Source organism: Sander vitreus, chromosome 20 (genome assembly GCF_031162955.1).
Source record: "Sander vitreus isolate 19-12246 chromosome 20, sanVit1, whole genome shotgun sequence".
Lineage (NCBI taxonomy): Eukaryota > Metazoa > Chordata > Actinopteri > Perciformes > Percidae > Sander > Sander vitreus.
Window position 1 is genome coordinate 14,751,646 of NC_135874.1, and position 23,282 is coordinate 14,774,927.

At 40.1% G+C, this 23,282-nt stretch overlaps 3 protein-coding genes across 3 annotated transcripts; 2 read left to right on the forward strand and 1 right to left on the reverse strand.

Annotated features, from left to right (window-relative positions):
• Window positions 1-7,468: 7,468 nt before the first annotated feature.
• On the forward strand, window positions 7,469-11,150 carry klf11b (Kruppel like factor 11b). The gene is made up of 4 exons (XM_078277831.1): window positions 7,469-7,669; window positions 8,505-8,777; window positions 9,308-10,271; window positions 10,515-11,150. Exons 1-4 carry the CDS (start codon window positions 7,631-7,633, stop codon window positions 10,814-10,816), a joined length of 1,578 nt encoding a protein of 525 aa, XP_078133957.1. The 5' UTR covers window positions 7,469-7,630; the 3' UTR covers window positions 10,817-11,150.
• Window positions 11,151-13,077: 1,927 nt separating this feature from the next.
• dnaaf2 (dynein axonemal assembly factor 2) lies at window positions 13,078-15,737 on the forward strand. Its single transcript, XM_078277734.1, has 2 exons — window positions 13,078-15,120; window positions 15,204-15,737. Exons 1-2 carry the CDS (start codon window positions 13,414-13,416, stop codon window positions 15,606-15,608), a joined length of 2,112 nt encoding a protein of 703 aa, XP_078133860.1. The 5' UTR covers window positions 13,078-13,413; the 3' UTR covers window positions 15,609-15,737.
• lrr1 (leucine rich repeat protein 1) lies at window positions 15,735-21,668 on the reverse strand. Its single transcript, XM_078277736.1, has 5 exons — window positions 21,054-21,668; window positions 18,815-18,913; window positions 17,832-18,084; window positions 16,537-17,002; window positions 15,735-16,434 (listed from the first exon to the last, which is right to left on the reverse strand). The coding sequence occupies exons 1-5, from the start codon at window positions 21,234-21,236 to the stop codon at window positions 16,179-16,181; spliced, it is 1,257 nt and encodes a 418-aa protein (XP_078133862.1). The 5' UTR covers window positions 21,237-21,668; the 3' UTR covers window positions 15,735-16,178.
• Between the last annotated feature and the right edge of the window lie 1,614 nt (window positions 21,669-23,282).

Below are 23,282 nucleotides of genomic sequence, written 5' to 3' on the forward strand. Positions count from 1 at the left end.
TTACATGATATCCAGTCTCACTGTGACTATATTCAGTCAAAACTGACTTTTCTGAGGTTAAATGCTGCACCATTTTGGGTTCTGCCCTCTTAAATTGCACACTCTTATGACAGTTTAGTGTACCCTTGGCAGACCACAAGTGACCTACTTTGATGCTGTTCAAACAACCCAAGTGCAGCTATAGCCACAACTCTAATTTCACACTTTGAGAAAAATAAACATATTCCTTCTTCAGCACTGTATAAAGTCACCTCTGAGGTTTGTCCTGTTCCATATTATCAGCCTCAGCCTGGAGTCCAGATAAACGTGATAAAAGCTCCTTCCAAGTTCTTGCTGAAACACTGGCTTCTTTTACAGAACTAGGCCTATACTCAAAGAAGAAATTAACCCCAAACAAATGTGATTTAATGTTGACAGTGCTGCAGGAGGTTTCTTACATTTTCTCCTGGAATCATCTTCTCTATCGAATGTATTTGCGATTACAGCAATAGCCAATTCAAATATTATTCAACAGGGGAAAATATATTTATATCTGCATTGTCCTCACTGTTTGAATCATTATGCTCCAATGTTTCTTGTGTATGATTCATACCTTTTTTTGATAGAACCACTCTTCAAAGTCAAAAATACCTCCTACTGTAGAGTTATTCACTCGCCATCTGTGGACTTGGTGATGTAACAGGAAATGTATTTTCATTGTGCCTACTATGCCTATGATCATTTCAAACTAGCACTTAAAATAGAGACACACCTACCCACACACACTTTTAAACCATGACCTTTTGCTGTTCTTCCAGGACACTTGCACTATTTCAAATATTATGAAAAGTTACATGAATATATTGTGGAGCAGAGACCACCTTCTATCAGTCACACCTACATTTGTCACTGAATTCATCTAAAATTCATATTCTAATCAGTTTCTGCATTACATTGAACTGAGCAATTGTTAAAACCCAAAACAAGATTCTAATGAGGTTCAGAAAATAGCTTCATTTCTCATCTGTTATTCAACCTCTTGCCATCAGCAGCTCCACACACACACACACACACACACACACACACACACACACACACACGCATGCACGCATGCACACACACACACACACACACACACACACACACACACACACTGTAAATATGCTGTTGAATCTTACAAAGTCCATTTGTAGTAGAACATCGACAAATGAGAGAAAGTATAATAGTTCTCCGTGTGAATGCTCTGTGTGTGTGTTTAAATAGGCCTACTGATTGTCATTTTAATAATATTCTCGAGGACAGACTGTAATAGAATATAATTTGACCTATCTCTAAAATCAATGCTTCTTTATCTTAGTATATGAGGCATGCCCCGAACAGGCACTGCACTACAGTCAGTTCTACACGCATATAAACACAGACAGAGATTCCTTCCTTTGATAGTTAGTTAGATGATGAGATATGACATTTTTTGTAATTGCACCAAGCTCTCACACGGACACAAAGCACACCATTGGGTCCCCAGCAATACACACGCTAAGTGTGAAGTAGATCGGATGAATGGTTCTCGAGATATTCAAATGAAAGACAGACAGACGGACATACTCACAGAAAGAGATTCCCTTCTGTATAGATAGATTATTGTCTTTTTATGTATGCAGAGTAGGATGTGTGGTTCCTTGTATGAGATTGGTTCCAGTTGTTGAGGCACTGCCCATCCCACCTGGCGAGCTGAAGATATAGCTGGTTAGTCAGGGCCCTTCAGGCAGTGTGTGAACTATACCATGGCTTTCAGGGGAGCTCACTTTTGCTTGCACGTGGCTCAAAGAGAGACTGTGACTCTTATTGCAAAGAAACATTCATAGCTGCAAGCATGTAGCCTACCTTCTTTATGTCAGCACATCTGATATACTGTAAAATAATCAGTTAATGACCACATAACATTTCCACACAGGTATCAAAACCAAACACAGAGGTGTCAAAAGTATTCACATTCATTACTCAGGTAGAAGTATAGATACTAGGGTTTACAAGGGTTTGTGCATAAATAACTAAATAACTTTAGTTTACCAATTCAATTAGGTTTTAAGTTGCTTCCACTTCCACTAGCGAGCTGGGGCGTAACACAGCTCAATACAACAAAATAAGCTTTACAACATATGATGTGATCTTTTGCCAGATAGAATTAACTAGAAGAGGGGCGCCCGGTATAGCTCATCTGGTAGAGCGTGCGCCCCATTTATAAAGGCTCAGTCCTTGTTGCAGCGGCCACAGGTTAAATTGCGACCTGCGGTCCTTTGCTGCATGTCGTTCCCCCTCTCTCGCTCCCTTTTCAGCATCTTCAGCTGTCCTATATAATAGAGGCCTAAAATGCTGAACCAAAAGCTCAGTAAGTCTCCAGTCTCCATCTGTGCATAAAATCAATCTATTGTCTTGTGAATTATAGGTAGAAAGGCATTCATATTAAAACACTAAACAGGCCTGAGTCCTTTGCAGTCTTAAAATGGACTACAGTTCAATATAATACATTAGGTCACTGAAAAGAGATGATGAATAGTACAGTGTGTGCTTTTTTCAATAGCAGCGTTGTATGGCGCACCATCACAAAAGAATAACATTTTCCGCACAGCCAGACAACCAGACAGAAAATTATTCAAAGTGTATTATTTAATAATATCCAAGCCTTCATCATTAGGCACCACACATGCTCAGACAGTCTCCAGGGGAGCTACTCCAGGGAGCCCTCAACCCTGCCTCCTGTTCCTCATGTTGCCAGGACAACAGAAAGCAGCTAGCAGCACACGAGTCAGTGTCTCATAGCAACAGATTGGCTTTAGAATTGCATTCCGACCAATCAGGAGCCAGGTGTTTGTAGAGGATTCCCTGTTGTTGCTCCATTCTTATGTGTAGGAGGAGAGAAGGTGGGGCCACATGTGTAGTGTGGTACACAAAGCATCTTTCAATGCAGTGTTTACTATACATGATGGCTCGAACAACAAGCCATCTGTGGTTTGTTGTTAGGCAATATTTACTATCAATAACACAATCACACACACACACACACACACACACACACACACACACACACACACACTTGTACAAACGCACAGCAACAACTGATCATGACGTATTTTGAAATCAATTTCACACATGTAGTACTAAGTACACTGTACATAGAATTTGATCAGAAACCAGAAATGAAAGCGTTTCTCACACCTCTGCCAGACAGAGTGGCATTTTAGACACTGACATTGTGGGCTTTTGTTATGCTTTTATTTTTATGTACTATCAAAGTACTGAAACAGAATTTCAATGAGATTCACATAAACATGGTACTTTTGGTGATGGAAAAGATTGTCCATGTAAACCTGTACTGATCACCAGAGGCCATCAAATTTCTCCATTATCCGAATGTTTTGTTTTGTAGCCATCTAATTCAATTGTGGGTCTAAAAGTCCAATATTTACCTCTTTATCTCATATTTTTCTTATTAGTGATAGTTTGTAGATGGCACACACGACTATACCATGAAATGTAGGAGATAATGTAGTAAATATGGATTTCTGATCAATTTAATGCCCATTTTGCATCTTTTGAAGCTGTATTGGAATGGATGTGTAATATTTAGGAGCTGAAGTAAAGGCTGAATGGGTTTACACATTGAAGTAATTAAAATTGCAGTAATTAAAGATGGAATTTTCATTTTAAGCTGAAATATTCCTTTGAAATACACCATGCACTTTACTCCTGCAGTTACGCATCTCTCACAAACAGAATACACTATTTGACTGCATAAATAAAACATTGAATGCCAAAATAGCATTCTGACATACAAAAATCTATAAAGTAAACACCATTCCATCTTTTCAGGAAGAGCACTTGCACACATCAACTCAACATGCTTTGGCTTGTCATTTAGTACATCTTTTGCATAACAAGTTTTTTTGTTATGTGCTTTTCCATCACATTTTTCCATTCATAGTAGAGTAAGAGTTTTCTTATTCTTTTCCATCCCTGCCAAGTAATTGCATTGACCTGAAATTAAAAAAGCGGGGCAAAAGAACGGTAGGAAGAAAGGATGAAGGATCCTTTTTAGAGGGTTTCTACACTGCTGGCTGTGTCCTTTCACCTAGATGCCAGCTTGTAGTGATGGTGGGGAGGAGCAGTTGACTGACAAGTGTGCATTCCGGACATATGTATAACATAGCTTCCGTGACTTAAAATTTAAACATCCAACCTTGTAAATTTATAATAAAAACTTGCAATTCAGAGGCATAAGAGCCAAGTGCTACTTCAAAATAATAATAAATCTGAAAAATCCAGTTTGCATTCCATCAAAACAAGAAAGACAAGAGTGCAGTGAATGGATTTCACAACACCAAAGTATTCCTTTTTTGTAGCACTAAGGTATTCCATTGGTTCTCTCCTGTTTGCTGTCCTAACAAAAAAATTAAATAATAAATCTGACAATGCAATAAATAAAAGCTTTCAGTGAAATCATGTATTCCAGTGAATATAATATGTGTGAGAGGATTTTGGGTCATTTAACCATAGGGAATAATCATATAAGTGAGTTTTGTGAGCTTTTTGGAATACTGAATACAATTTCTGTAGCGTGTAGCTTTAAATATTAGTAATATGCAACATAAAACCAGAGATAAACAGTCTCATTAAAGTATTCCCACCTTGAGAGCTCTCTTATAGCTTAACATTTTATAAAAAATCTTTGCAAACACATGCATTTGCAGTCCTCAATGTGAGTTTAAATGATTCAAAATGAATTGTGAAATTGTGCGGTCTTACATGAATTGTAATTGAAGTGAAAACTATTTTAAGAAATATGAATTTATGAACTCAAGGCCTCATGTTTCTCCACTCAGCAATCTGAAAGACATTTTCAAAATAATACCACTTTATAATAACATTGTAATAAATGATGTGTTGATTATGGTCAAACCTGTAATGGAATTCTATCAAATATGACAACATTCTACTTGGATATACTTCATGTGGAAGTATGATCTTGTCAAGATGACACAGCCTATAGTTGCCTGTCAGAGCTCAGGGGCTGTTAGTGAAATATAGCCCCTGGGTGATATATTTAACCCTGCTGGGGCAACTCCCCCCTTTTTGAGTTCGCTCCTGGAGTTCCTGAGTTGGGGGAGTTGGCCGGACAGGGGAGGTGTACATGTGGAGGCCCAGATAGTAACCTTTCCTCCAGATTCCCTGACTAAGTTGAAACCGCTTGGCCCACTTATATCACAAACAGGCTGCTGTAATACGGGCGTGCTAACTTGTTTTCCTCAAAACTCCTCCCTCTTTCCCTCTCTTCTCTGCTGGCACTGCAGCTACACTGCCACAGCTCCAAGCCCTCAATGCTCCCTGGGTTCATGCTTATGTGAGTCACTGAGGCACGGCCTTTGCCAGGGCAACACACCTGCTACACCCACTTCTACTGCAGGCAAGCTGCAAACAAACACCAATTTACCAATTTCACAAAAGGTGTGAAAGTGTTGTCATATCTTTTTAAATATACATAAGCAGAAAAGATCAGGGTCTTATTCTCATGAAATTGACACTGGCCCTACTACTGTTTTTACCAAAGCATCTTGGTTGTGTTGAATTGGTAATATTTCCGAATTCTCATTGGAGCCTTCATGGCTTCCAGAAGTTCACTAGGACTTCTGACACATTTTTTTCTTTGTCTAAATGCAGTTGGTGATATAACAGCATATGTAGGTCAAGACTGATTTGAATTCTCTTAAGTGTACTTGTGGGATTGATCTCATAGAAATTGTCAGAGAATAGGCCACAGGAAAAACAGCCCAAGATTCGTTGAAACAAAGTTTTAAGAATATATATTTAGTATCAGGAGAACAAAGAACAATATACTTTTCTCTGCACCCAGGAAAAAAGGTTATCGGTGCAGTAGACTTGAATGCCTATGAAAATGAATTTGTCAGCAAATTTAACAATAGTAATATAAATACTTATGTACATGTGTTTATAATGGGGCACTGAGGTCGTCTCCACCCCAAAATTCCTAAGAGTGGCTGCACCAACAGACAAAAAAAGTGTCAAAACCATGACCAAGAGTGGGATACACCATTACATTGTTGCCTAATCTATGTATAATTTATCAAGTTTAATTAGTGGCTTCTCTTGGGTCACCTGGTTTACTCTGAAACCACAACAATATTGATACATCTAATTTTGAAGGGATAATGATACATTATTACACTGGTAACATGGTTAAGGGCTACATCAATAATATAGATAACACAAAGCATTTTACTCACTTGTAGCTTAGTGACTATGTGTCGTGATATAAAATGTGAAGGTGATGACAATTAAGCACTTGTTTATCTGCTTTTTCTGTGAAGAAGCTACACAAAAAGCTCTAAAAAACAAGACAGAAACCCGCGTTTCATCTGGACGCTGGTGTTGCATTCAGGTATTGTGATAAATGTGGTACATATGCATTTTCTCCTGACCCCCTCGCTTTCAAGTTGACAATAGAGTTGAAAAATAAAGGTTTCTTTAGATCGACCTTGTCCATTGGCAACAATAAGTTATATGCAATCAAGTCAACGGGAATATGTCAATGTCGAATAGCCTAAAACATAGTAAGTGTTTATAACGTGTATCAACACAGCCTAATTAATCCTTCCTGGAAAGTTGTTTTGCACGGTTAAACTCTAAACTCAACTCATATCTTGAAAAGCTGGTTGAAATTATTTATTTAAGTCAAAAGGCAAAACTTTGTATTTTGACTTCAGCTAGACGTGGACCTTAAATATTCTTCCTTTTATTTAAAAAAAAATGAGAACAAAAAATTCAGTGCAACCATTACAAACTTACACATAAACCCATATAAGCGGACCACCTATGTAAAACTAAGCAACTTTTAAGTCAATTATTTTCATTCAATTCCCTTCGTTTTCATAGAACATTCTATGCAAAAATACAGTAACAATACAGTAGGTCATTTTGTGAATTTGCCCTATGTATAGAAAAAGAGATTTGGTTTAGATTATTTGTCACTTGTGCTGCTGTGTACTAGTCCTGGCACTTTGGCTTTAATTGCAATGTATCTTTATCAAAGTATATTAATTATACATATTCAATAAATATGTTTCTAAAATAATGTTCTATTTTGGATGACTTATTATAGGATGTTGCATCGAGCCGTCAGGTCGTTTTCAGCAAGTTATTCCCATACCCCGTGAACGCAGCATAGACTCGATCGACCTTTTCCCTAGTTAAGCGGATGGCAGTTCATCGGGTTTACACTGACACTGCTGACTCTCAAGGCCACGCCCACCAACGGCCACGCACCCTATTTCCTCCAACCGTCCGGCTGGCACGCACTGTTCACGCGCTCTCTGCTCTTCCATTGGCTAAAGCTCCGCACACACTCAATTGTGATTGGCCAAGTGTTGCCACCCGCCAGTGCGCGTTGAGAGTTTTGTTTTTCTTTTTTTCTCCTTCCCATGTTTTACACACACAGCTGAGAGAAAAGGGGAGCCAGTCAGAGAAAAAGACGACCTCAACCCAACCCCAGTACAGGCAGCAGCACTGGCAACCGCCGTCTCTTTGTTCTGTACTGGCTTTGACAACAAAAAGTGATATTAAGACATTTTATTCCTCAATGCCATCGCGAACATTTACAGAGATGGACTCAAACGGGGTAAGTTAAGACATTTTTTTTTTAACTGTAACTTTAGCTTAGGCGCGACATTTATTTTGCAGTGCAGTAATATTCACTTATTTACCTAAACTAATGCTAAGTCATCAGCTAAATTCAACATTTCTGTGCAATTTTGTTAATATTGTTTTGTCACGTCCAAGTGATGCCAAATCAACCATATTCAATTAAAACGTAAACACCTGTTTTCATCACACATTCATTTAGCAATTGTGATTGTCATTCTTTAAAAAGTAATAACCTACGTATGGTAATCTAAAATGTAATTTAAACAATTACGGAAGCCTGTCAATGTTGACAAATTGTTTAATTGTCTAATTGAGTTTTGTGGAGGATCAGTATTATGTTTGTTTTTTTTACTGTAAAAATGAATAATGAAGTTATAACGTAATAAGCCTACTTCCTGATGCAAACCGCTTTATGGGGATTTCACATGGCTCATCTCCGCAGCACGTCACTGTTTGGTCTATATTCGGCAATGGGAGGTGTCCTGGCTCTAAGCCAAAGGCAGTGCATGCTGGGCTGGAGTGTAGTCACCAACACCCCATCCCAGTTTGGCTGGGAAATTTAGATTGGGGAACAGTGATGAGCAGATAACTGGAAATAGATTTTTTTTTTTTTTTTTTTTTTTTTTTTTTTTAATAGAATAGAAACCTTCCCCTTGTTTACATTTATGCCACGATCAGATCAGTATCAAAGTGGAATCAACAAAGCGAATCATGCAGGTTAAAATTAACCCAGATGACCCAATGATGTGGAAATACTGTACTTTAATTTCAATTCTTTTTATGTGAAGTTTATTTATTGTTCCTTTCAGACTGAGTATATGGACCATTGTGCGTCCAATTCAAAGAGAAGGAGGCATGACAGTGAACAGTCTTACCCGAGGGGAACCTGTGGCCTGGAGTACACAGACCTGGAGGCAGCTGAAGCGCTGGTGTGTATGAGCTCTTGGGGCCACTTCCTCGGCAGCAGCAGGCCAAACCCCTGCAAGCCCAGACCCCTTACCCCCGCTTCGGATTCCTGTGACTCCCTCATGCCGTCAGAACTTCCAGAGCCCCCAAAGGACTTTGTGTCCCTCTCCTCCCTGGTAAGTGACTTATCATGCTGTACAGGTGTCAACCAAATGACTAATATGTAAGTCAGTTTAGCAACATCAGGGTCTGCCCCCTCTTAATAATAGCTGGCACTGAAATTACACAGAGCTGTGTGAACCCACAGCTTACTTGATTCGATTAGATAGACTTAATAGATTACTGATGTTTAATTAATAAACATTCCTGAGAGTCAAGGTTTCCCTTAAACCCTATGACCTTTTTGATGTGAATGTGTAAAGATAACTGTGGGACCATGGTTTATGACATGAGACTAGGGCAGGTGACAGGTGCTGCAGCAAGAAAACTGGTAAGTGGTTTAACCTTCACACAGAGTTTCTCCTCTTAAAGGCAGGGTTATAAAAATCACAGTTTATAGCTCTTAATAGCTCAGAGTGATTTGTGTGTGTACCTGCTTGCCACCTGTGTGGCATATCTCTGAAAACACTTTTCGCTGTACAACCAGAGAAACACACACCTATTCCAATAGCATTGGGGTTAATTCTTCTCTTCCTTCTCTTTCCAGTGTATGACTCCCCCTCACAGCCCCAGCTTTGTTGAGGCATCCAGCACTGCGCTCCAGTCAAGCTCTGGCCTGGCTGTGTCCTCACAACACTGTGGGTCCTGGGTCCATCAGCCTGTCCTGGCACCCATTGCTGAAAAAAACCCCTCCCTTCCCCCTCTGCTACAGCCCTGCAGAGCCATGGCGACCAGTGTCATCCGCCACACCGCAGACAGCACCCCCTGCCAACACCGCATTCCAGTGGCCCCCAATCCAAAGAAAACTAGAGACACAGTAACGGCTGCAACGGTCTGCCAGCAGCAGCAACGCATTACAAAGACTGAGCAGATAACCACACCCCCATCTCCTCCTGCTCCTCTCACACCCACATTATCTGCCTCAACAACAGAGCAGCATGCCAGTCCCTCAAATCCATGTTTGAACAGTGTCTCCACCCCCACTCCTGTCAATATGCAACTGCAAAACAGCCTAGCCACTCCCTCTGCTCCTGCAACCCTGTCCCCGCACTCAGTCCCCAGCCCTCAAATCATTTGCCAGATGTTCCCTGTCAGCAGCCAATCTGGTATAATCTCAGCCTTCATCCCTGGTGCGGTTCACACATCCAGTAATGGGATTCGGACCACCACCACGCCCATCCTCCCCCAGCCCACCTCAGCTAATGGCGCCCCTCTCCAGCAGTCCCTCATTGTGGGCTCAGCAATGCCCCAGGGCACGGTGATGCTGGTTCTCCCTCAATCCTCTGTCTCTCAGGCCCCTCACTGCCCTCAGACTGTCATGACCCTGGGCAACACCAAGCTACTACCTCTGGCCCCGGCCCCCGTGTATGTGCCAGCGGGGCCCAGCGGCAGTACAACAGCAACAAAGATGGACTTTTCCCGCAGAAGAAACTATGTCTGCAACTTCCCGGGCTGCAGGAAGACATATTTTAAGAGCTCACACCTCAAGGCTCATCTAAGAACACACACAGGTGAGGGTTTACTGCATTTTTTTAGTGTGTGATTTGGTTGATACTGGTGAGGATGTGGAATAAAATGGGACCACAGATAAGTGTTGCATCCTGTTTGTAAAACATTCCTTTCTTGGCCTTGTTATTCTTGATGGGAAGAGAGGGAGCTCATTGTTATTTCCCGGACAGTGTGATGTGTTAAGTTTTTATGACTATACTGTGATTCACTTGCTGACTTCCTAGTCTCCCTGTTTCCCTCTCTAGGCGAGAAGCCTTTCAGCTGCAGCTGGGACGGCTGTGATAAGAGGTTTGCCCGCTCTGACGAGCTCTCTCGTCACCGGCGAACACACACCGGTGAGAAAAAATTTGTGTGTCCCGTGTGCGACCGGCGATTTATGCGCAGTGATCACCTCACCAAACACGCCCGCCGCCATATGACCACAAAGAAAATTCCCTCGTGGCAAGCTGATGTCAGGAGCCTGAACAAAATGGCTGCTGGCAAAACAACTCCCTCAAAACCCAGCCTTGCCACACTAAGCATGCTGGTACCTGCCGGCTCAAAGTAGACAATAAACACTGCCATCCTACCCACTCCCAAGATACCACAGGGACACAGGAAGCAGCCAAGCACACAAGGCTGCTGCTATTTTACTCATGGGAATGAAAGAACAAACATGCACTGGACTTTTTTTCCTTTCTACTGCTCATTTGTACATTTATTTTTCTTTAAGCGATTATTTTGTTTACTTTGATATAATTGATAATATTAATGCACTGTTGCCAAAGCTTTTGTAGGAAGTTTGTCTTATACATTTCACCTTCTCCACCCTTCCTACAACACTTTCTCTATGTTTGTGTTGATACTGAGATATATATATATATATATATATATATATATATATATATATATATATATATATATATATATATATATATATATATATATATATATATATATATGTACGTATATGAATGTCTTGTTTGTTGTACTATGAAATTCATTTATTTGTCATATTTGGGAAAACATGAAAAATAATGTAAATATGAATATTAATCATCAGTACTATGATTATACCTTGATTATATCCCCCTGTCTAACTTTTCATATTATTTAATACATATTTGTAATAAAAAAAGATTAAGTCATTCTTTGTGCATTTTGTGACCTTTTCGATATTTAATCCGGGAAAAAAGAAGTGTGGAATCTAGGTATAGTCAGCAATCTTTCCCGGTTGTCTCATGCAGAAATGCAGTGAGTGGTGCCTGCCCACATCCTGTCTGCTTCACCCCCCACCGGCCTCTTTTGGTCTACTAGCGGAATGAATTTTGGTGTTATAAAAGCTCTTTTGGTGACACCATCTGGGGACATTGTGTCCTGTTCATTAGCTCAGAGCAAGAGTGTTGATGAGTCAGCAGACAAGACAGACAGAGATTTGTTTGTCTTTTTTAAAGAGTTTATTAACTAATCATTTGAGCCCATTCAGCACTGTCACATGAACACAAGGAGGTGGTGGGGCTGTGTGACTCTTGCATAATACGCTACTGAGTTTTATTCACTCAAAAATCTCATATCAGTCTGGTATCATTTAGCAAACACCAGTCATTACCAAGTTTTTAGTATTGTCATATGCACATACATCCACAGTGAAGCAGTCATTGGCAATGAAATGCTTAGTTCTCATGCTCCCTACAACATTACATACAAATATGTATAAAAAAAGAAAATCAGGTAGGCCTAAGTCAAATTAGAATAATAATAATTAGAATCTAATAAAGACACAAAATAGTGCATAAGTTATATAAATGAAATATGACATATACTATAAAATACTGTGGTAGACAGGTGTACAGTAATAGTAAAATGTATATACTTTAATACAAACAGGTTGTGTAGTAATGTAAATGAAACGTGAAATATAATATAATGAATAGAAGAAAAAATGGTCTTTAAGTCTACACCATCCTTGGCCATAAAAATGCACATGGGGGGGGAGTAGAAGGAAGACATTTTCAGCTAGAGAAATTGTGAGGATACAAGTGGAAATTAAAAGGGGTTATCTGTGTTCTCTCTCTCTCTCTCTCTCTCTCTCTCTCTCTCTCTCTCTCTCTCTCTCTCTTTATTTATTTATTTATTTATTTATTTATTACCAGTGGTCCCATACCCAGTAACAGCAACATCTCTTCCAATCAGACAGCGAGAAATATGAACTGTTGGGGGTGCGACCAATCACTACTCTTCCCTGCTTACCCGCCCCTTTGCCTTACTGACCGACTTACTGACTGGCTGTGTGCCACCTCAGCGGTGATCTACAGCAACATCTGGTGGCGGATTCATGTCATTTTATCATTTACAGTGCTGAACAACACAATATGTTGGATTGACATGTTTAGAGAAGTATAACGGTATAACAGTAGAGGTGATCATAATGCACTTCACAATTGGTGCTCATTGCCAAAACTGGTACTGGATTGTATGTCATTGCCAATGGTAGACTTGTTATTAAGAAACTCAAAGTTATTCATCTGCAAGGAAATTTTGTATGCTGCACTGAATATACTCTTAACAGAATTTAGGAGGGATTTTGTAATTATGGAATGTGAGTTAAAAGGCATTTAAACTAAAAAGCTAAATAAAATTACAGTTCAATTTATGCGTCGTTAAAAATGCAATTACATAAAAGTTAATATCTTGTTTTATTCATGTTTTTTGGTGCATAAAAGTATAGGGTTTTTTAATGGGTTATTTTAATTTGGTTAATCTTATTTAAACTAAACTACATTTGTAATTCTTACTATTAACGTTATATCTATTCAGTAAACTATTTTCTCTCTAAATCTCTGTCGGATTTATGGCAATAAAAATGTTTCTCAGGGAAGTGTTTTCTTGTTGCACCAGTGGCCCTTGTGTTGCTAGGTTACATCACCACAACTAGGACGGTTTGCTGCAGGTCTAACCTAACACGAGCTAAAACCCATGGAAGTGGACATAAAACGACACCAAGTTCTGCAGTTTTTTCAGAGAGGACAACTTGTAACACTTTTTTTTTTTTTTTTTTTTAATTTAGCTTACTTCGCTTCTGACTTATTTTTTGGACGTTTAGCTAGCTAGCTCACGGAAATTGTGTGGTCGCTAATTTCACTATTTCTCCTCGTAATAATCAGCATGGAGGCCGGAGGTAAACTGAAAGAACTAAACATGACAGTGGATGAAGTCGACAGACTGACACAAGCCTTCAAAGACGAGAAATTCAGGGAAATGTTTCGCGATTACGCCAATGAAATATCAGACCCTGAGAATAAGAAAAAGTATGAAGAGGAGATCAAACTTTTGGAGCAGGAGAGAGGAAACACGATTGAATTTATCCACCCGGAACCATTTAGGGCGCTCAGGACGAGTGTGAACGGCAAGCAGAAGTGTTTTATCAACATCTGCGCCAATGAAAAAGTTGGAAAGCCTGAATGTAAATGGGGTGTGTCGGAGGATGGTCGCAGAGGACAGTCCTGGTCCCTGCCTCACAGTCTGCCCCCAGGGAGACAAAACATAGATCCAAAAGGGAACAAGGCCATGATCTATGATGTTATTTTCCACCCTGACACTCTCCACATTGCAAGCAAAAACAAGATATTTATGGATATAGTTCACAGCACAGCCATTCAGGGAATCCAGAATGCTTTTAAAGTGACTTTAGATAAAAACAATGTGAGGGAGATGAATACAAAATACAAAGGCCTCCCGCAGCCTTGTGTCATCCGAAAACCCATACTTGAATATAAAGCCAAGGAGCCCTCAGAGGAGCCAGACCCTCTTGCATTCCCATACCCAGATGAAAAAGGACCTACCACATCACAGGAAACCAAACCCACAGAATCCCCCGCAACAAAAAACAGCAGTGATGCTAAACCTAAAAGCTCCCAGATCCAGCCTCAGAAAGCCAAAGAGCCTACCAAGCCAAACTACACTGTACGATATAGATCTTTTATTGATCTACAGGACTTCAGATGTTCTAGAGACTCTGCCCAAAGCCCCAGGCCCAAAGAAATAGTGTTTACCATCGACATGCCACTTCTGAAGGCGGCCACAGACGCCAGCCTTGAGGTAAAAGAGAGACTGTTGTTGCTGGAGTCCAAGAAACCAGCCTACAGACTGGAGCTGCCCTTAGCCTACCCTGTGGATGATGATAAAGGAGAGGCAAAGTTCAACAAACAGAGAGGACAGCTTACAGTCACACTGCCTGTTCTTCCTTCAAACGAAGCTTTTGATTTTGCTGTAGGGTCTGCTCACACTAGTGTTAGTGATGACGAGAGACAGGAGGAGAAAAGTGAGGTGGAAGAGGATAACTGGAAGGAGAAGGAAAAAGAAAGCCAGAAAACTGAGGTGGAGGAGCAAAGAGGTGTTGAAAAAGATTTGAGGCAGCAGACAAGGTTAGAGAAAGGTGAAGGAGAGGGAGAAAAAGCTCAGGACAAAGGAGAGGAGCAGATGAGGGAAGGCCAGGAAGGTGTAGAGGGAGAGGAAAGTGGAGAGGAGGAGGAGAAATTGAAAGAGCAGGAGCAGGGAAATGAAAACGAAGTTGGAAACTTGAACCTACAGAAGACGCAGCAACACAAGGATACAAATGATTCCAGTCTAACAAGTCTTCAGTGTGATATTGTTGTTTCTGCTGAAGAAGAAAAATCATTGCCTGTTAATAACAGGCTTGTGGCCTCACCTGAGACAGAATACCAGCCTGTTTTAATCACTGCTGAACATTCAAGCTGCATAGGAAAAGGAGAAGTAAATCTGAACTCATGTTTAGAGTCAACACCCAAAATGAAGACTTCAGACATCAAGGAGGAGACTGAAAAGACAAGAGAGAGTGTACATGGAAATGAGGTGAGATAAATCCTAACAATCGTGGTGACAAAAAGGTATAAGTGGCTGATCAAACTAAGCTGCATTTATTTTGTTTGTTTTAGGTGGAAACAGATGCTGCATTTCTACATCTCAGATCCACTGAGGAATCCCAAAGTTCCATAGCAGCTAATACTTATAGCCGGAACAACATAAAGGATTGCTGCACTTCCCAGGAGTCCAGCAAGATGCCTGCAACAGATGAAGCAAACAATTCAAGCAGAGGAGGTTCAGGCAACAGGGCGACTTTCTTCTCTGAGGAACGTGCCATGGTCTCCGTAAAGATGGAGAGCGTAGACGAAGACGACCTGCTAACAGAGCAAATCTTCCACAACCCAGAGCACGGCAACAAGCCACCACCTGCGTTACTGAGGGAAATTGATAAAGATGGAAATGAAAAGATCATAAGTGATCATTCCACATCTGCTGGGTTCATCTTCCAAAACTCCCTGATGTATGAGCTGGACTGAGGACTGTGTGCAGAGGAAGGTTCAGGGCAAGTTGTGAAGATTTTTTTTTTTCTTTTTCAGGTTTAAATGCAAGTTATATCAGTTAAAAAACGTCTGCAGTGTCCAACAATATTAAATGTTCCAAAATGATGAATGAATACTTTTATTTTATTGATTTTTTTTCACATGTATATAAAAAAATGTGGGTCATTAACACAGTCAAAACCAACTCCCTTTAGCCAACACTCAGAGCCTGAGCCACTGTCGGTTGTTCAGGGAAAAAAAAACTTGAATTCATCTAATTTCTTTATACCCATTCCTAGTAGAAGTAGGTCAGTAGGGGTACCTGTAGTTTTCTTTAAGAGGCAGGAAGAACAGAAAACAAGATGTATGAGTGAAAGTGTAAAACAGGCCACTTGAAGTACTTTTAATAACAAAGCTCAACAGAGTCAATATTGTCCTTTAATTTATAGGCATTGCCAGAAAACTGTACCCTCTGGCAGTATCTCATAGCTTGCAATCTATTTCAAAATCCACAGCAATTTCCAGGTGTTAGTGTGTTTCCTGTCAAACAGAAGAGTTTGTTCTGCCTCATCTGTTTCCTCTCTGGAGGGAGTTGTCTAAAAACTTGGAGTAGCAGAAGAGGGAGCAGAAGTGCTGATGCACGGGAGCGTCTGTGCCACCCATGTCGTCCACCAGGACCACTGTGTGAGAGACTTGGTGCAGGTTCATGTTGACCGCCGTCTCGATGTAGAAATTGATGCATACACGGCCGCAGTCGCAGGTCTTAGCTACTTCGAGGTCCCGACACAAGTGGGCGGGGATGAGGTGAGGTCCGTATGGTAACCTGCGAGGTCAGTCAGAAAGATACAATTAGGAGTGTGCTGTAAGAACCACAGTACCAGTGTAAGATGCAGTATGATATGTACTGAGCATGTTTAACTCTAACCTGAGGTTGGCCACAGCTCTGGAAGCCATTTCTTGAAGTGGAAGGGGGATTGCAATTTTCATTGTGTGGTTAAACGGGTTAAACGGATTCCCAAACAGATCCAGGTTCTCCAGACTCAGCTTACGGAAGTCACTGGGCAACACAGCCAGCTGGTTATGCGCCGCTGACAGGAACCTCAACTTCGAGAGTCGGCCGACGTGGAACGGCAAACGGACGAGCTCATTGTCATCCAGCTTGAGGTTCACCAGTTCTTTGAGCAGGCAGAAGTGAGCGGGGAGGGACTGCAGTCGATTCTGGCTGAGGTCCAGGAGCTGGAGGGTCCGCTGCAGTGTGGACAGGCAGAGGGCCTCGCTGAAGGCTTCCAGCTGGTTGTTGTGGAGGATGAGCTCAGAGAGGCAGCTCAGGTCACCGATGGTGGCAGGGAGTTTCTTGATGTGGTTGTTACTGAGGTCTAGCTTGCGGAGAGCTACAAAAACAAAGAAAAATACCGCTACTATTTAGTACTGCACTTGCATACCTTTAAAAAAAAAAAAAAGAATGATCAAAACCGAAACAGCAGAAGTCGAGATATCCTAACGTTTCGTCCCAAGGTCATAAAACACTGGATCCTACATTTTCCATCATGCAACTCATCAAGGTTATTTTCTCAAGCTCCCGCCAGAGTCACAGAAGACACGATACAACTATTTTCACGTTTAGTAGTAGAGATGGTCCGATACCATTTTTTTGCTTCCCGATACCGATTCCGATACCTGAACTTACGTATCGGCCGATACCGAGTACCGATCCGATACCAGTGTGTCATATATTTTATTATGTTTTAACAACTGTATACTATCCCTGTATGGATGTGATATTATTTCTATCTTTGTTGTCGGTCTGGTTTAGGTTAAACTCTTTGTGAAACATGAACAAACACAAACAATGAACGTCACAGAACTTTCTTTTATTATCCAGATTGACAGTCAGTTATAACGGAAAAAGAACATAAATAAACTACTTTAATGTAGATTTTCTTTAGGGCTGTATTACATGGTATCGGATCGGTGCATAAACTCCAATACTTCCCGATACCGATACCAGCATTTTAGGCAGTATCGGAGACAATACCGATACTGGTATCGGTATCGGAACATCTCTATTTAGTAGGACTCCTCCTTATCAATGCTCTGTAATCTTCTTTATAAAAACAAAAAGGGAGTAAAGTGCAGAAACAGAATGTAAATCAAGCACTACCCTGTAGGCCAAAATATACTTATCAGTGTGTAGTTAACAACCCCAGTGACTCACTCTACCTTTAAGGGACAGCATCCGCATGTCCACCCGGGACAGTTTGCAGTAGGAGACCTGCAGCTGCTCCAGAGAGTAGGGGAAATTGGACGTGAGGGGGTAGTCCTTCCTGGAGACGATGCTGAGCTTCTTCTTGGGTTGTTCTACGTCTCTGGCGCGAACAGGAGTGAGCGTGGAAAGAGGAAGGCTGCCCGCGTCACTTCCTCTGTCTGCCAAACGAGCGGCTGAGAGGAAGTTCTTTAAGCTGTTTGCATCGGCCTACGAATAAATACATAAAGAATGAATGAAGTTACCGGTGTTAATAGGTAAGAGAAAAAGCAGGCTCGCAGTATCTTCTCAGGTGGTCGTGTATGACCGGATTCCTTGAAATATCTAACCTAAATTCACTAGCCTGGAATATCTTGACACACTTCTTTTGAATGCACATGAACATTTTGCTGCTGGGAATAAAAATGTGATTCTGAATTACAGGGATTAGACACAATATAATGAATACTTGTACAGTACAATATTATCCACAAAAAAAACAAACAAAACACACACACAAAAGACATATTGGGGTGTTAATTAAAATGTACGGTCAATTTATTTACGATTATGAAAATGTGGCCCTCTGTGGTTTACACATTTCCCACAATTTAGGAACTTTGGTTTCTTCTGTTTTTCTGCCTAATGTGGCGTCAGTCTGTGTGTGGCCTCAGTCTGTGTGCGTGTGAGTGCATTTCTTTCAACGTGACAGGATGAACTATGTTAGGATCTAGGTGAAAGGTCACCACTGGTATCCAAACAGCCAGGAGGAATTTACAGCAACTGGAAACAACGAGCCTGCTATGGTAACTGTCCAGGCATCAGCTGCAGTCAAAACAACCAAATGTGTCTGTCTAGTTGTGACACATTTTTCAATGAAATAAGATTGAACCTGAAAATCTTGATCTGGACAAAAACAAAAAAAACTCTGACTGTAAATGCACCATGTTGGATGTCGTACCTTGCTTAAACAAATGTCAACAGCAGGTTCCTTTAATCTCACAGTGGCCTTGCCTTCTGCCACAAACCAAGTGAAGAACTTCTCTATGTTGTCTTTCAGCTGCAAAAGAGAAAGTTGGCAAATGTCAGTGATGGAAAAATACAAGAGTGACTCACTGTCTCAACAAGTGTAGACAGGAATACTGAAAGCATTTGAACCTTTTCGTCAACGTACATGTTTATATCTTTACAGAGCTAATTTCTTTTTAAATCAGAAGCTGAGGAGCACCTGAAGGCAGCATTTTGAGACCATGAAAACAATACTACTTGGGTTTCCAATCCAGGACTTTCTGGGAAAGATAATGAATAATTGGAAAAGTAGATTTGCTGGAATGTTTTGATATGCAATATTTGATACTGTCCATTTAAAAAAGAAACTAGCACAAAATCTGACAAATCATAATAATAAATAATAAACTCATTTTCTGTCTAGCGTAAGAGCTAAGAGGAATGTAGCATGTAAATTGGATGAAATTAAAATGTTTTTTATGTGTATATTTTGTCTTTTTTTGCATCCAAATAATAATTCTCTTTTTTGAAATGATAGTTTAAGGAGCCAAATGACAACAACACATCGACACAACACTGGTACATTAACTCAAACATAAATTATACAGCACCACAAACATAAAACATCAATGAAAGAGAGGAGGGGGATATATTCATTCTCTTGAGTTGATGTTAATGTGTAAATGCCTGACCCAACAGGTCAGTTTGATGATTTAATGGTAGTTTTTTTCTTATTCTTTTTAAGTACAACTTTTCTCTTCAAGTCAATCAGAGGGCTGATTCAGGCAAATTTAAGGCAAATGCATGCTGGGAAAGGGTGTAGTAGTCCCCTGCCTGGATGGATGGACTGAAATATAGACAGGTCCTATAGACCGAATTACCGTGACGTTGCGCCAACGCAAAAATCATATAAAATTGAATTGCGGAGATATGTAAAATCGGCAAACTTGTTTATTTCTGTTGTCATTTTGAACAGGAACTAACATTTAACGATTTAAACCAAATCTAGTGTTACGAATGGTAGCATTTCACCGCCAGTCGGACTGACTGCTAGATTGGGTGGAGTCATTTTCTTTCGTCTGTAGCCCCAACAGGCAAATTAGTTCTCCAACCTAACGTTAGTGAAAGGGTTGACATATGAAAGCATCAAACATGCATTTTAAATGAATGAGAGGAGAGTATATCCAGTTGTTCCTCGTCCCTGTTTGATCAGCGCCGTTAAATTGTATGTAAGGGATGCAGGAGTTTTCTACCTGGAAGTTTTTGTAAACAAACATTGTGATTGGGTCTACATATTCAGAAACAGTGTCTTTAAACAAGCCGTCAGGACTTCTGCAAGTTGTGATGTCACAACTATGCTATATACAGTGTTGGGGAGTAACAGAATACATGTACCGGCGTTACTTATTCAGAATGCAAATTATGAGTAACTGTATTCCGTTACAGTTCCAAATTAAATAGTTGGTATTCAGAATACAGTTACATTGTTGAAATCAATGGATTACATGATGATACTTCTGTTTCACGAGTTTATTCACTCTTGCAACTCTTAGACTGCAGTTCAGGACTACAAATACAAAAATCTATCTGCTTGTTCAGGTACACTTTCAGCCAGTTGAAACAGAAGAACACACCAGAGCAGGCCTGTTTAGTAAGCTGTATGTGATGGCCGCATTCCTACACTTATAAAATGCAATTCAATGTGGAAGTAATCCAAGTATTCAGAATACGTTACTCAGATTGAGTAACGTAACACATTACACATTACCTTTTTGGGCATGTTTTCTATAACAGAATACGTTTTGAAAGTATCCTTCCCAACACTGGCTATATAAAAGGTAGAAAGTGCTGCTACTGTGCAGTTACAGGCATTCCCCGGCTGCAAAGACAGTGCAGAGACTCCGAGAGTGCGGAAGACCCACAAATGCTGACCAATCAGAGCGGACGATGCTTTTTAGGGAGGGGGCTTAAAGAGACAGGCGCTAAAACTGAGCTTTTCAGACAGAGGGTGAATACAGGTATATTCCTACAGACACTATGAAAAAAATGTGTTTTTTGAACATTAAAGCATGTAAGCATATTCTAGTAAAAAACCAAATACAAGTATGAACCTGAAAATTAGCATAATATGGGACCTTTAACAAACAGCAGTAGTACAGTACAGACAATCAACAATAACAACAGACACTTACCTTGTACTTTGAGCCTGCTCTGTCTTTAGCTGTGCAGATCATCATGTAAATGTTGTTGCGTTGACTCGTCTTGTCTAAATGCTTCCCGATGGACAGCACAGCTCTCGCCCCCTTCCCTCGACTTTTCATCCCAAACGTGGGGAGCATCCGATTCACCACCTCGACATCACACTGTAGCTTCATCGCAACCGAATACTAAAAAAAAACACACACTTGAAGTCCGAGTCAGAGTGAACTAAAGGTTTAAATACCAGAGAAAAATCAAGAAACTTCCTCGAAAAAGTAACGATAGCTAGTAAACTACTGGTATAGATATATAGTCGTATATATCTATATATCTAGCTATGAGTTACTGGAACTACTGACACAACAACACACGTCCTCGTCATGGATGTCAACAACCAGACCAGCCCTCTGTACCGGGCTGCAGCTGCATCTGAACGCCTGTCGAAGACACAGCATACAGCAGGGATACTAAGCCTTTAGTTGGCAGCTGCGGTGAGCTTGACAGTGTTAATGAATTGTAAAAGGATAAGTTTTCGGTTGTCAGTTGGTTGGTTAGCTGCTGTTAGCATAATCTCGCGCGCGTGGGAAGTGACGTCATGGAAGCGCTCGTTTTTTTTTCAGCCTGCGCGCGTAGGGGAGGAGAGGGACAGACCCCTCCCTGTTTGTCTTCATATGACTTTTTTTTTTTTTTTATAAATGAACAATATATATTATACGTGGTGTGAAGTAACTAAGTACATTTACTCATGCACTGTACAATTTTGAGGTACTTGTACTGCTACTTTATACTTCTACTCCACTACATTTCAGAAGCAAATATTGCACTATTTACTCCACTGCATTTATTTTGATAACTTTAGTTAGACTAGTAGTTAGTATTCAGATTCAGATAGGCCTAAATAATACAAAATATGATCAACAAATAAAATATTATTTATTATTAAGAAAATCACAAATATAGCAGTGGGCCCATAGACTACTATTTTTGTCTACGAGTAGATATTATCCTGACTAACTAGTAAGTAATTAAATGTAGCTCCACTTTACCAACTGCAATATTAAAGTGATGTACTAATTAACTCATCAATAATTATAATCCAATAATATTATATACATTATTCTGAAATGGGCCATTCAGCATAATGAGTAATTTTACTTTATACTGTGGGAGAAAAACCCTCAGCTAGGCCAGATGTCATAGGGTCCTCTCACACATTTCATATCTACTACAGGAACAACAAAGGTTATGCAAGTAACATGTGTGCTATGATTAAAATAAACATATAGGTACTATGTTAATTATCCAAATAACCGAATTATATTGTAACTATAGGGAATACCTTTGATTGATCTGGTGGTGTTTGTTTCTCACTTATCAAATGTGCTTGTTTGTGGGACTCTGGGAAACTTGCTTGCAGCCTTTATTAGCAAGGAAGAAGGCTAGAACTCTAGGACTCTGTTCATTAAAAAGATACAATTGCTGACGTATCTGTTTTTTTTTTCATTAAGACAGTCAGACAATCAGACACTGAAAAGATAAAATATCCCCACAGTATAGGACATTTTGATCATGCTATTATACTTAAGTTGCATTTTGAATGCAGGACTTTTGTTTGTAACAAAGTATTTCCACAGTGTCACAGTGCTACTTCTGAGATCTGAGTACTTCTTCCACCACTGATGTGTTGGTTTGTCTCACAATCATATAAATGTAAAAAAGGACTCTTTAATAATCTCCAATGCAGTCACACTTTTTGCTAAGAAGTTTGAGAACATCGTAACTCAAGGTCCACTTACTAGCTTTTTCTGGAGCTTTTAACTGTCCATGGTCCTCCTTATCAAATGTTGCTCAGTGCACTGGTATCTCCATGACAACTGAGCAAAAACTCCATCTGCTGAAGAAAACTGTGAGAAGAAATTGAAGCTTTTCTTTCTTTCTTGTCAAAGTCTATATTTTAATTATGTACTTATTTGATCATATATAAACAGAAATATAAAGTCTTTAGCAATTGTGGCATCTAGTGGTCAGCAGAAAGAAAGACTTTCCCAAAAACTATACCAGGGAGATACACTTTTTACTTCACTACATTTATTTGACAGCTGTAGTTACTTTGCACATTCAGATTTTCCATGCAAATAAAACGGTAATTTTATAAACATAATGCAATGTTATAGATTGAACTACTAAGTATTTAAAAAGTACTTAAAATTGCCTCTAGATTA